Source organism: Glycine soja, chromosome 9 (assembly GCF_004193775.1).
Source record: "Glycine soja cultivar W05 chromosome 9, ASM419377v2, whole genome shotgun sequence".
Lineage (NCBI taxonomy): Eukaryota > Viridiplantae > Streptophyta > Magnoliopsida > Fabales > Fabaceae > Glycine > Glycine soja.
Window position 1 is genome coordinate 42305937 of NC_041010.1, and position 14399 is coordinate 42320335.

Genomic DNA, 14399 nt, shown 5'->3' on the forward strand with positions numbered 1-14399 from the left:
TTATGAAATTAAAAAAATTAATATTTAAATTTTTCAAAAACTTAAAACCCATAATCATAACAAAAATGTTGAACATTTATTAATTAAAAAATGTTCCTTATAAATATTAATTGTATATGACATTAGAAAGATAAATATCGTTACCTTTAAAATCAGTAATCTTTATTATTCTATAAAATGTTTCAAAATTTATTCTGAAAAAAACAAAAAAATTATTCATAAAAATACTTGTATAAAATAAAGATTAGTTTTTCCAACCTATTTTAGTTCAAATGAAAATAATTCACATTCTTCAAGTTGCTATCGGGATTCTTTATATATACACACACAATCAAAATAACTTTAATGCCTAATCATATATTTTTAAAATAGTATATTATATTTTTATTATTAATGTTAATATTTTATAAAATAAATATATTTTTAATTATTTTATGTACAGCATATAAAAAAGTATTTCCTTATTAAAAATGTATTTGTATATCGATTCGTCCATTGTAAGTACTAAATACATATGCTAAAGGCTAAGAAATAAAAAAAGTGTAATATACTTTTTTATTATTGATATAGTTATTTAATTTTTTTACTCCATTTAACCATGTCCTGAGAAAATCATTTCGTAGAATGTTTGATTTGAAATATCAGAGTTCGGTCAATTAGGGAAAATTAGTTTCTTTTTTTGTTATTAAAAACTCACATCTTATTTTTATTTTTTGTTATAAAAATCACATTTGCAGTAAAAAATAGTTTATTTTTATTTTATCATTTTATGTTTCATTTCTACAATTAAAAATAAAAACAAGAAATATTTTCTGTGCTTATTTTATTTACACTTTATGTCCATAAGTCAAGCGCGTGTCGTATCCAGTGTGCGGTGCAGTTAAAGTCCAAAAAGGACGCTCTTTCTCCCCCAAGATTTTCTCTCCCCTCTTTCTCTTAACATGATTCAGTTTTCACTTTCATTGTCACAACTCATTCATTCAATTCAATTCAATTATTATCATAATTTCTGTGTTCTGTTTCTGTTCTCTTCTAAGTAACTATTTGGAAACCTCTCTTTCTATTTCTCTCTCTAGAAAGTCCCAGCCAGCCAGGTAGGTAAAGGTTGTAATCAATCAATCAATCAATCAATCAATCAATCCTCTTCTTCCCATCCCTGCCTTGCTTTTCTGCCTCAACAAATTCAAACCCCAGCACAAAGACTATGTTTTTACTATCATTTTCTGTTTGGCCTGCAAAAAAGTAACTGTTTTTATTGTAAATAAATGAAAGGGGTGAAGAAGAATGGATGCTATAAGGAAGCAAGCAAGTAAATTGAGGGAGCAAGTTGCCAGGCAACAGCAGGTCATCATTCATATTCTTCTTCTTAGATGAAAAATGGGAAACTTTTTTGTGGGGTGCTTCTCAATTTAGTGCTGCTACTATTTACTGTTTAGGTTATAACTGATTCTGTAGCATGTGATCATAATATCAATTTAGCTTCATTTTTTTTTAAATGGGGTTTTATAGAAAAAGGCTAATTTTTATTGGTTTGATTTGAACTAATGGGATGGGATCCTTATGCATAAAGTGTTGATTCTGTGTGTTTCTAGTGGTTTTATATGTTTTGTCAGTCTAGTGTTTTGTTTGTTTGACTTTGGTCTTCTGTCATAAATGGTGTTTTTTTTTTTGCAGGTTATACTTAGACAGTTGGGCCAAATTAGCAATGAACCGCTCATGATTGATGAATCCGAAATTGAATGTCACCAGCAACTTCAAAAGTTGTACACTTCGACAAAGACAGCTAAGGTGTTTTTTAATATTTTCACTCCATGTATCTTATTTAATTGGTTCAAGAAGCTTTGCTTGGTTATGTTTTTAACCAACGTGTTGCTCGATGCTCACAGCATTTTCAGCGGCATATTGTTCGTGCAATTGAAGGATTCGTTTCTGTTTGCTCCAAGCAAATGGAGATAGGTGAATTTGGCTTTTGGCCTTTTGCGCTTATGTTGTTTTTGTTTATGCCGTGAGGTTGATAATTGATATTTTGTTCTCTATAATTCAGTGAGGAGGATGGCTAGGGACTGTTGTAAGTATGGGACAGAGAATCTTGGTAGTAGTTACCTCCTTGCAAGGGCTTCTCTTCAATTTGGTAACACATATGATACAATGGAAAATGAGAGAGAGACTCTGCTCGGGATCTTAGGCGATCAGGTAATCTTTTGGGGAATTTCCTTTGTACTCTCAAGCATAGTCTTTAAGAGTTCATTTAGTGAAATATAGCTTTATAGTGGAGCATACGATATATTAATATGTGCAAATTAATGTTCTTTAGTGTAACATTTACCTACCTTATTTATTGGTGGTAGCCTTGCTGCAAAGATTTTTGACCAAGACCAACACATGTACATGGTTTCTGGAATTCAACTTGACCAAAAGCAAATCAATAGAAACATTCACGTGCTTCTCCATATTTATATTAGGACTTTTTTTTTTTCTTGATATGGAATAAGAAGCCCTAGTTCTTCCAAACTATTCACTGGGTCAAGTTAAGAAAAGTGTTTACTTGCTAGTGCTACTGCTACTTAAGGGAAACCTAGTTCTTTGGAATTATTACTAGATTACCATTTATCTTGCATGACAATTTTTTTGTCTTTTATCTTTAGTTGTATGTTAGTTATATACCAAATTATTTAGTCTTTCATTCTATATATAAAAAAAATGGTGACTTCCAAGTTCCAATCATGTCCCCACCTCCCAATTTTTATGCTAATTCTGCTTCAGGTTTGTATAGATCTCTGAGCCACTACGGGCACAGATAACAGGAGCTCCTTTGGAGGATGCACGCCACCTCACTCGCCGCTATGACAAACTTCATCAAGAGGTAGAAGCCCAGGTAATGATTTTCTCCCACAATGGCATGCATATGGTGGTATGCTTTGCATGGTATTCATCATAGATATCTTCTCATCAGGCTGCTGAAGTTTTGAGGCGTCGATCAAAGTTGAGGAATTCTTCTGTTTCTGCAGAGAGTTCCGCGAGGCTTCAAAATGCAGAAACAAGGTTGAAAGAACTTAAATCTGCCTTGGCAGCACTTGGTAGAGAAGCAACCTCTGCTATGTTGTCTGTCGAAGAACAGCAGCAACAGATGACTCTCCAGAGCCTTCGTACAATGGTATTGCTAGATTCCTTTTGGAAGTAATCTCTTGCATATGTGATTACTGATTTGAATTTTATGATAGTAACTAATGTTTGCTTGACTGAGTATGTTGGTTGATTTTTTTTTTCTAGTTAATTTTTGTATTCCTGAACATTGAGAAGATCCTGCTCCCCTAAACCTTTTCTTTCTTTTTTCATTTGTTCCCCGTTTTTGGCAGGTGGATGCTGAGAGATCCTATCATCAGCATGTCCTTGTTATTCTAGAGAAACTATATACTGAGGTTAGTCACCATATAGCCTGAATGCCTGATTCTTTTTTTCAAATTGGAAGAATAATTACTAGCTTCTGGCATGATATTCTGACCATTTTTTTGGGTGCTGATCAAATTAATAATCTGTACCTTAAATTGGATTTTTTGGAGTTAGATAATTGAGGACAGACAACCAAAAGAGGCTACATCATTTACACTGCCAAAAGATGGATATAATCAACCTGCAGATGAGAATGCTAATTCAAGTGGCATTGATTATAAACACAACAGTCAAACAGCCACATACTTTTTTGCAAAGGTTAGTCATGTGTGAACAAATGAATAAAATTTTCTCTGCAGCTCCTTCATTACATACAACTATATTCTTGAAGTTTACTGTTGCTCAAGATGAAGCCTATACTTTCACTTGGCTTTTGTTGCAACTGATATCTCATCTTGATCTTCTTATTACTATTACTTGCTAATGATGAGTTTTCTTGTTTCAGCATATTTGAATTTATGGACTACATTATATTTATGCAATTATTTTAAGCCATAAAATATATGGCTTCTCACTCCAGATACCTACCTCTTTTCATTACCAAATTGTCATATACTTTATGATGAAGGAACTACAGAAAACAAGATGTGTAGAATAATGAATGTTATCATTACATTCACATTCATACACATAAAACATTGACAATTCTTTGTGCTAAAAAAGAAAATAAAGTCTTTCCATAGGATATAATCCAAAATTTGTTTGAACTCAGTGCAATGCAGTTTCCATTTACATTAATCTCCTAAATTGATTCATGTTCATCATCATTTGTCTTGTAGGTCGTACATCCATTTGATGCTCAAGCTGAGGGGGAGTTAAGCCTATCAGTTGATGATTTTGTTGTAGTTCGTCAGGTATTTCCTTGATGACTGTTATGCTATTTATGATTCATCATCACCTGTACTTCAGATAAACCAGATTCTTTAAAAGCTTATTTTTTTCTTGTGTAAATAACTTAAAGATAGACTTTTTGGTGTCCATAATTATGAGCTATTGGTTGGGATCGTAGTTCATAAAGCACTCGTCTTCTTGTGATGCAGAAGCAGAGGGGCAAAATAGAGATTTAATACAAATTTAATCAAAATTCACTTGTATAAAATTTTTATCCCAAGACAAAAAATGAATAATCTTATGGAGTTAATTCTTTTTATTTGATTTTCATCTGCTCTAATACCCATTGTCTGTTATTTAAACATATGAAACTAATAACTTAAATATTGAAATCTTTCACTGCCGAGGTGTATGGTTAGTATGCATTTTCCTATAGTTGAGATCTCATATTGACTATAGATATGATTAATATAATCCTTATAAAGCTTGGATAGTTGTCACCTTACAAGTCCATTTTGTGAGGTTGAGTTAGGCTCCAATGTCAAATTCTAAGACCTACTAGTGTCACTATTGATTTAGTATTTACAAAAATGTCATGATCTTTTTTTTCAGACTTTTAAGTTATAATCTTTATTGCCAATATCAGACTGATTTGAGCTGTATTTTTATTATCCTTTTGGTTGTTACATTTCTAGGTTGGACCCAATGGATGGTCTGAAGGAGAATGCAAAGGCAATGCTGGATGGTTTCCCTCTGCTTATGTAGAGAGACAGGACATGATACCAGCCAGCAAGATAACAGAATAACTTCACAGGATACCAACATTGGTCTTTTGATTAGGTGAGGCAAAAATTGTATATTATAATCACGGAATAGATGCAGCATTTGAAAAGCCATAGCATGTGCTTGCCATTATTTTTGGGTGGTTCTATCATCTCATCTGTGCAATATGTTGTATATGCGAGTCATAATTGAAATAGGAAATAGCACTGGCAGTTTGAATATGTAATTGATATGTTTATTATTGGCATTTGCTTTGGCCCTTTGGTCAGGAACTTAGTTTTATGCTGTTCATATTCTATAGCATTGTTTGTAATTCTAAATGAAGATATGGCGAGAAACATTGTATTTAAGAAATCTTCCTATGCATCAATATGAAAAAAGTAATTTGTATCTATTATTTTTTTAGTTGCATGATGTCTTTCTAGTCTGGCTGAAATAAATTATGGCCTATGTCATTGAGTCCAAGGGATTTAAATGGTGTTAATAGATATTATCTATCAAAACAAGACTCGGACCATAGATTAAATAAATTGGATTCCACCCCTCAAACACCAACCTTAACAACTTTCTTTTTTTTCTTTGCTGCATAACAATTCTGTTGCGTGGTACAGTCTGTTGGCATAAATAAACGACAAAAGTACTGGCTTAATGTATAAACCTTTGTTGAACTGTATAAAATTTTAAAGTTTTTCTTTAGATGCGAGCATAAGATATCAAAGAATACGATGAATTGATATATTGGACTAATTAATTCAAGAAAGTTAATCACATTATCGGATTTTCTTTTTCATACTTTATTTACACTTGTCCAATTCAGTTTCTGAAGCTGTGGCTGCAATACCTGCTGATTTATGTACCAAGTGAAACAGGGAAAATTATAAACTTTCTTGTTTGTTTAAGATCAGAGTCAGCTAATAAACAGCTTAAGATCATATATGACAGATTTATTTTATATTTGCTTACTCCCTGCCAAACAGGTCCATTTGAACAGGAAGAAAAGCCTAATACATTCACTAATGGTTTCCCTTTTCATTTTGCTAACTTTTAAGATGAATTCCCAAGTTAAACGACCCCGCATGTTTGGATGATTTCCTTATTAACAAGCACCTCCGAAAAGTGGCTGATATAACAATATAAACAATCAGTTGCAATCGCATGTACAAAACGGGATTGAATGCAGAATAAATAAAATAAAGTGAAGAAGAGTGTTTATGAAAGGACCATAAAAGATGACCATTATTATATGTAAGGACAGTATTAAAAACGATTTACTTAATTTAAAACTTTTTTTCCACAGAAATAAATTGAAAATAAGTGCATTGCATAAGAACAAAAATATATTTCAACAACCCAAAGAACATAATTATGCTTGCCATTGATTATCACCTTGACACATCACATGAAGTCCAAAACAAACACCAAATTCGTTCGAACTAGGATTGTTAGTGTATGTTTAATTTATAGTTAGAATTATTATGACACAATGTGCGTTTTAATGTAAACCTAGCAGATAAAATAAAATAAATACAAAAACAAGAGTTCTAATCCATTTTGACAAAATAATTTTTGCCTCAAAGGTAAGTTTATAACAAGAACTAAACATACACTTACTCTGTAACAAATAATAAGTGTAGAATTACGATGTAAAGCTACAAAATACAAAAAGTAATTATCATTTAAATATATCGAAGACACTATGCAGATCATCAAATCAAAATAAAATTGCCAAAATATCTCCGTTCTTCATTGTATAAAGGCAGTACAGCCATTCCCAAACAAACTATGTAAACATATTTGTATCGATCTAAACACAGACAAATTGATAGTCTCCCACTGTCCCCAAAAGAAACCAGAAAACGATATATACTTTGCAACAGCTTATAACACCTAATTTTCTTCTTCTACGATTATACGAAGCCTAAAATGATATAGATAGTGCACTGTAGTCTGTACTCTACTCATCATCAATCACTGAGCTGATCCCCAAGGTTGAACCTTGCAGATTCTTGCTTGGCCCACTGAACAATCTTTTCAGCCTCGCGGCTAACCTTCTCTTCTTCCTTCATCGCCTTCTTCGGCATTTTTTGTTGTTCCTTCCTCGAGAAGCTTCCTAATTCCGACAACAAGTGATCATCACCCCAATTCTCCTTGCTTTTTTTCTTGGGAGAGAACCACAAACAATCCTTCCTCCGTGGAGGCGAAGGGGAATTCGAAGATCTCAGAGACAGAGTTCCGTTTGGAACCTTGTTCCTTTTGCGTCGGTTTGAAAATGGAAGACATGGAACTTTCATCAGAGGAAGGGGAAGACGCAGAGGCAGAACCAAAAGGGGGCGAAGAAACAGAAACAGAAACAGACCCATGGTCGGGCTTTTCATTTGGGTTATGTTTGGATGGTGAAAAATTGGGACTTGAAACAGACCCTTGCTCGGGTTTTTCATTTGGGTTGTGTTTGGATGGATCAAGATTGGGACTTTGGTTGTTTGTGGAAGAAAAAGTGAGAGCTTTGGTTTTGGAGGGAGGGAAGAATTTGAGGTTGCGGAAACGGTTTCGAGGTGGGAGGGGAGAAGGGATTCGTCGGTGAAGCCGGAGAAGTTGATGGCGGAGACTTGCTCCAAAACGACTGCGTCTTGGGCCAGCGAGGATGGCGGAGTCGTTGTCGTTGTCGGTGTCGGAGAGGTCGTAGAATCCCACCATCGTTGTTGTTTTGTTGTGGAGTGTGGGGTCCACCCGCGCATTCTTAGGGACACACTACCCCTCTTCCTACTTGGGGATTTTTTTTGGGTGGCAAACTCAAAAATAGAAGATTTTGGGAAGGCAAAACTTTCTCAACTCACTCCTAAATAAGGCCCTAAACCTCAAGAAAATCCCCCCCAATGGCCAGGCCAATACAGTACTTTTTCTTAAGAATGCTAGTATCTCTTTAGATTTTTTGCATTGCACAAAATACTCTTTTTTTTTTAATTTCTATATTAATTTTTTGAAAAATATTACCCTAATCTCTTTAATGATTTTTAAAAATATTAGTGTGTACTTTTATAAAAAAATATTGTAATTAATAAATACGGATATCTTGTACACTATAAAATAATATATTAGAAAGTATCAATGTAATTGACTCATTTCTTTTTTAAGGTGAATCATTCCAGATATAAAAGATGAATTATCAATTGCAGTCTCCTCGAAATACGTTGGGTTTAATTTCTTAAATTCAAACCCGTCAAAAGTTGTTTTAAGCCAGGCTGGTTTGGTGAGACGGATGGATCAAGAGTATTTTTTTTTTTAAATAGCAATTCACACTTTTTTTTGGGGGTTTAATAATAATAAAATATTGAATTATAATATATTTTTAGACATATTATGTAAGGATGTGTCAATAAAAATCAAATCATTTAATCTAATTCAAACTGTATTTTATTGGATTATATTGAATTTAATATCTCTTTAAAAGAATAATCTGTATCGTATCAAAGCTTATGTTATTATATTGTAAGATGGGAAGATTACTTTTTACTAAAACTAATCTCAACAAATACGAGAATGCATATATATTAACGTGTATTGGATTAAGATTTTTTTTATAAAATGTTACGTAGTATATAATTAAAATTTTTAAATGACATAATTAAGTCTTATCATATTTAATTAAAACTTTTAAGATTTTTTAATGAGAGCAATAAAATTTGATGGTATTTAATTAAGTTTTTTTTATAACTTATAAAAAGTCTTGTGATATTAAAAAATATACAAATTTTTGATGAATTTCTTTCTTTTTTATTGGTTATCAGACTTTTTTTTTCTCTCATCACACATATTTTTCTCTCTCTAATATTCTTTAAGATATGTGTGTCATGTATGTTTCTTCTATTCTTTTGAAATAAAAAAATACAAAATATACTCCGCCTTTAGTCTGTTTTTTTTAATTAATATTTGTCTTATGTGCTAAGATTAATCATATTTTTCTTATATTGATTATATTTATCATTTGTTCGATATAATATTTTTGTGACTATCACCCTTAATTTTATTGTTCATATAACTCATTAACTCTCCTACTAATTTTTCATCCTCACCCGTCACTTCTACCCAATTAAACATGTCATTGGATTTATCATGAGATAATTGTAGTAATTAAAAAAAAAATAAAAAAAATCAACGTATAAATCTATTGTTCAAATTCAAAAATAAGAATGAGAAAATATTATTACAATAAGTGTTAGTATAAGAGAACATAAAGCTATAATCAAAATATCTATTAAAAATTAAAAAAAAATTATATTAATTTTACCTTTTTTTATCCCAACTTCATCATTTCTTATTATTTTTTCACTAACTCTTGTAATTTTTAATGTGTTTTTAAAAATTTATAGAATCCTTTCAGATCTTATAAATTTATAAAGTCCTTTCAAATCTTTTGAATTCTTATGATATAAATCGATTAAAATAAAAACTATGATAAAAGTCTTATAAAAAATCTCATAAATCATAATATTTATAAATAATCTTTAAAATCTATAAAAAATTTTAATGATAAAATAATCTTTCAAAATCCTAATATAATACATCCTAAATCAAGTTTATGTCCATATATTATTCCTTTACTTGTCTTGATTATTGAGGTGCATCTCCTTATCCGATCACAATTTTTTTTTATTTTCTATAAGAAAAATGATATAGAGAAATAAGTAATGATTCAGGATTATAATTAATCATAATGGAATAGAATCAATTTGATAATGCCAAAGAAAAAATTAAACATATATAAACTTTCTGCTCTTTCTCACTTCCAATTTTTTCTCTCTATCCCTCTCTTCATTTGTTATCATATCACTTATCACATATACATTATTTTCTCAATCTTTCTTTATTTTTTTTTATTGTCTCTTTCTTATTTTCACTTATATCCCAAAATTAGGGTATACGTTTATCTCACTACTAGCTGATGTCATAATTAGTTACTCTCCATCTCCAAAAAAAAAAAAAAAATCAACTAGCCGCCCCACATTTTGCTTATACGAGATTTGACTTAAACTCTTCACCAGCTCAAACAATGGTTACAATGTCAATGGAATTGCTTAAACTGGGTCCCAAGTCCCAACACGTTATATATTTAGCATGCTGACAAGGAACAAGACCCCACACTTCCTACCTTGTTTCCTTATCCTTCTAATTCATTCAAATAACGTACACCTCATCTCAACAACTCCACATTATCACATTAATTCATTTTCACACTTAAAGGGTATCAAATTCCCTAACCAAAGTTTATTAAATAAATTGCATGATGGAGCCAGAGTACACAGGAGGATCAGCATGTTGCTTTTGCTTCTCCTCCTCCACCAAGAAGAGTGTTGCAAGGAATGGTAAAAGAAGCACTGGAGTGTTGAGTTCAGAACACGTTGTTGAGTGGGGAAAGAATGATGAAATACTCTCAGACATGAGCACCTTTTCGGTGAAAGAACAAGAAAGTAGGCTGAAGAAAGCGTTGGAAGAGGAAGAGAGGGTAAGCAAGGAAGCAGAGAGGCTTGTCAAATGGGTGAAACAGGAATCAGCTAGAATTGATGTTTCTACAATCAAATCAATTCTCAGTGACGATGAAAATGAAGCAAATGTTAAGTAATACTTGTGAGTTGTTTATATTTGGTTTCTGTTGTCTTCTCTTAAAATTACTTTTCCTAAGTTGTGATTACAGGAAATTCTAAAGTGTATAGATTATAAAAAAATAACCAAGTTTTTTTTTACATCAATAACTATTATAAAAGGAATAATTTCATCCGATATAAATGGAACAACTATTATAAAAAGAATAATCACGTTTTACTCTCAATTTTTATAAATCAGTACAATATTTTATTTTAGCTTACAACAATAATTACATCTTTCAAAACAAGTTATACCTTAACTACGTACATATATAGTTAACCATAAATATTGTTGATATCAGTATGTAGACAGTTAAAATCTTTGACAAGTAGTTGTCTACTTTATTTTATTTTGGGTGGTGTGTTCCTTTGGCTTCAAGTTAAGCATCAGATTGCGACGTAAATGGAAATAACGAAGAAGAAACATCTGTTGACCTTGTCCACGAAGGAGTTGTGTTGGACTCGTCTATCAGCTCCATTGTTCCCAGTCACATATATGAAGAAATATCTACATGCTTTCACCATTGGAAATTACATTTGGTTATAGGCTATGTTGGTTATGAAGTATAAATTGATGAACTAATTAAAATTGGCTTCTAGCCCCTTAAATTAAGTAGTGGTAGAAAGTTAAAAAGGTTGAAAGAGATGCATAGGGTTCGGATGAGCTGTCTTTCTCTCTTCTATATCTGGAATGAGTGTATACTTTTTTTTTTGTTTTGTTTTTGAAAAGTGTATACTAATTATTTTGAAAAGTGTATGGTCATGGATCATGTAATAGTTGCAATATGTTGTGATCCAATTCTTCTTTGGTGTTGCAAACATTGACTTTGATATCTATATTGTTGAATTTTATTTTTTTTGTTTGATTGCTAGAGTAGTTTTTGAAATTCTACAAAAAAAAATAAAATTATTAGGATGTGTTAGATTTAACATAGGTTGAACGAACACATTCTCATACATGTTTGGTAAGAAATAAAAATTCGTAACTTTTGATTCAACGATCATTTGGGATCTTCTAAGGATAAATCAATACATAATAGTTTGAATTATTTCATATGATTTTCATGTTACACGTAATTAAATAAAACTTAATTACATGTTATGTGGAGATTAATTAAGAATATTGACACTTTATAATCTTAAACCATACAAATTATACACTGATTTCTCCGGTGACGAATAAGAGTTTTACTCTCTAAATCATGTATTGTAATTTATTAACATAAGGGATAAATTACTTGTGAATGGTGATTAAAGCGATTGTTTTTAACAGAAGGGATAAGTTACTTGTGAATGGTGGTTAAATTAAAGGCAGCCAGTGGGCAAATCAGCATACATCTGCATCATCCCTCAATCTTTTTTTTTTACCATGATTTCTCCTAAGCCGTGAATTGCTAGTGTAAAATTTGTGCCTATAACACATGTTTTCGATAAGACTTCAGCTTGGATTCAGACCCAATGGCTAGCTGCTGATGCATCAACTATTCATAGGCAAATGCTTTCTCACCTTAAAATTTGCTTCATGCACCTTTTTAATTTTCTGGAAAGGCTAATCTTGAATGTAAAATTAAATTCTGGATTAGCCTTTCCGGAATGTAAAAACTGGCAAGGCTAATCCGGAATGCAATCTTACATTTAGAATTAGGTGCAGGAAACAATTATAAGGGTGTAGAAAGCTACTGTGCTATTAATTTCTTCGGTGGGTTTTGGTTTCTATTGGTTCCTAGCCACTTAGTACACCAGAAAAAAAAAAAAAAAAACCTTAATGCGCACTAACTCTGATAGCCACTAGCTCACTAATTTCCTGAGTAAACATAGAGCATGAAAGCTGCATACTTTTTTGACACTGCAATATTAACTGCATATTCAAGCAGAGACCAGAGTTAATTAAAGCACGCGTTTTCTAATTTTATTTGTATCACAAGGTCCACCAAATTATTCAAGAGTATAAGAAAGCGATTACCGAACTTAAATGATCCATATTCCAATTAAAGTTCATTATGGAACTCCATCTTTAGTGTTTAATACTTAGTAACCAAGCGGGTTGGTTTCATCACCTGTACCCGTATTAACTGATTTCAAACAAATTGCAAATTTCAACATGATGAGGCAATGTTTTTGCTTGAATTGAAAGCCAAGAAGAGCTCCTGAGAAGTGTTTTTGATCCCCTTCTTTTCTAGATGACCAAAATTTGTTATTTACGTATCCGTTTCATACTATTTTGGAGAACTAGTTTTCCTCAGTGATTTACTAGTTTCTACCAATAAGCAACAGAACATATATAGTGTAATATAAAGTTCAAAGATCATAATTTTACTGTAATGTGTCTGAATCTTTTGTTGCAAAGGGAGGCTGTTATCTTTTATTGTGTAATTTACGTTTATCTCATTAACAAAATAAAAATGTGCTGGAATATTTTAATTGAAAATTAGAAACAAAACCACATGTTACAATAATGTTTTAGCAAAAATTAAATTCAAAATATATATATATATATATGTGTGTGTGTGTGTGTGTGTGTGTGTGTGTGTGTGTGTGTGTGTGTGTGTGTGTGTGTGTGTGTGTGTGTGTGTGTGAGAGAGAGAGAGAGAGAGAGATATGTACAGTACTGCATTAGAGCAAATGAATGACAATATGACTACCACATTTTAGCGGTTGGGATAATATATATAAAGTAGAAGGTGGTCTGTGTGCATTTGTCACGGACAACAAAACTCAACAACAGAGAAAATGAAGAAAATTATTTGTTTAAGAAACATAAGTTATTTTCACTTATATCAAATGTTGATTCTAATATAAGTATATAACTATTGATAACACTAACAAACCCACCTCCTTAATTATATTGAAGCATATAAAATACGTACATTTGGTTGCAATAAAATCAGTAAGTTTTTTCTCATACTAGTCTAGTGAAAGCAATTTTGGGATTAATTTAATATATATACACCTAGAAAATATAAGATATGATCGGTAATCTTGGTCCCTATTATAATGGTACTAAGACAACTTCTACAAGGTATTGGATTCGAACCCTGTCGGTACAAAAGAAAATATAATATATGAAGAATTTTCAGAGTTTAAATTTCTAGTATTGAAAAGGGAAAATAAACCCCATTTCATAATACTAGAAATGCCGTCCAAGATAGCACATGGACATAGCTTGATGTGGATCGGTCAAAATCGTATGAACGGCAATTCTTGTTAGGTTGAAAGTGATTCAAATGATACTGCCGTGACCAACGCGCGTTTTCAAAGATCAAAGTTTGACAAAATTAACATTAGATTGATCGATGTTTTTTTTATCTGGTAGTTGAGATTAATTGGAGTCAGAAGACTAGTGTATATCTCATTCACTACCTAGTTTTTTCTTCTCTTTAAATTTTACTTTATTTTCTTCCTCTTTTGTATGACTTTTTGGACTAGTTTTGTTCAATACCTTATCCAGCACCTCAACATGCAACTACTCCTCTTCGTATAACACCTTTTATTACTTTTCAGTAGTTGTATTTCTCAATAAAGACAGAATTGATGCTATCATTCCCTTCGTCACTGTTGCAGTTTATACGTTACTTAGGTTACCAAATCATTAGCAGACATATATATTAAATGTAAGGGGTACGATTAATTAAGTTATCTTAATTACATCTTTTAACATCAATTATGAATGGAAGTTAAAACAATTCTCCTCATGGA

General features: G+C 31.7%; 1 protein-coding gene, 1 long non-coding RNA gene and 1 pseudogene across 5 annotated transcripts; 2 read left to right on the top strand and 1 right to left on the bottom strand.

The window, feature by feature from the left end:
- The first annotated feature begins 866 nt into the window (after nt 1-866).
- On the top strand, nt 867-5461 carry LOC114425463 (SH3 domain-containing protein 2-like). 3 transcript variants are annotated; one of them, XM_028392393.1, is made up of 11 exons: nt 867-1104; nt 1273-1344; nt 1675-1788; nt 1887-1956; nt 2045-2193; nt 2774-2875; nt 2954-3154; nt 3357-3419; nt 3565-3708; nt 4230-4304; nt 4977-5461. In XM_028392393.1, exons 2-11 carry the CDS (start codon nt 1285-1287, stop codon nt 5085-5087), a joined length of 1089 nt encoding a protein of 362 aa, XP_028248194.1. In that variant the 5' UTR covers nt 867-1104; nt 1273-1284; the 3' UTR covers nt 5088-5461. The 3 variants fall into 3 exon arrangements, with proteins under 3 accessions (XP_028248194.1, XP_028248193.1, XP_028248192.1); XM_028392392.1 differs by having other exon boundaries at nt 867-1094; XM_028392391.1 differs by having other exon boundaries at nt 867-1344.
- A 1247-nt stretch (nt 5462-6708) lies between these two features.
- On the bottom strand, nt 6709-7914 carry LOC114425763 (annotated as a pseudogene).
- Nucleotides 7915-10256: 2342 nt separating this feature from the next.
- LOC114366992 lies at nt 10257-11559 on the top strand. Of its 2 annotated transcripts, none has more exons than XR_003657101.1 (2): nt 10257-10686; nt 11037-11559. It is a non-coding gene; the product is annotated as an uncharacterized LOC114366992 (long non-coding RNA). The 2 variants fall into 2 exon arrangements; XR_003657100.1 differs by having other exon boundaries at nt 11084-11555.
- The last annotated feature ends 2840 nt before the right edge of the window (nt 11560-14399 follow it).

Bases quoted from the DNA above. Each gene is read 5' to 3' on its own strand.
- LOC114425463 (XM_028392391.1), top strand. From the start codon at position 1,285: ATGGATGCTATAAGGAAGCAAGCAAGTAAATTGAGGGAGCAAGTTGCC. The intron at 2,876-2,953 runs GTAATGATTTTC...TCTTCTCATCAG, and splicing joins ATCAAGAGGTAGAAGCCCAG to GCTGCTGAAGTTTTGAGGCG. The intron at 3,155-3,356 runs GTATTGCTAGAT...CGTTTTTGGCAG, and splicing joins TCCAGAGCCTTCGTACAATG to GTGGATGCTGAGAGATCCTA.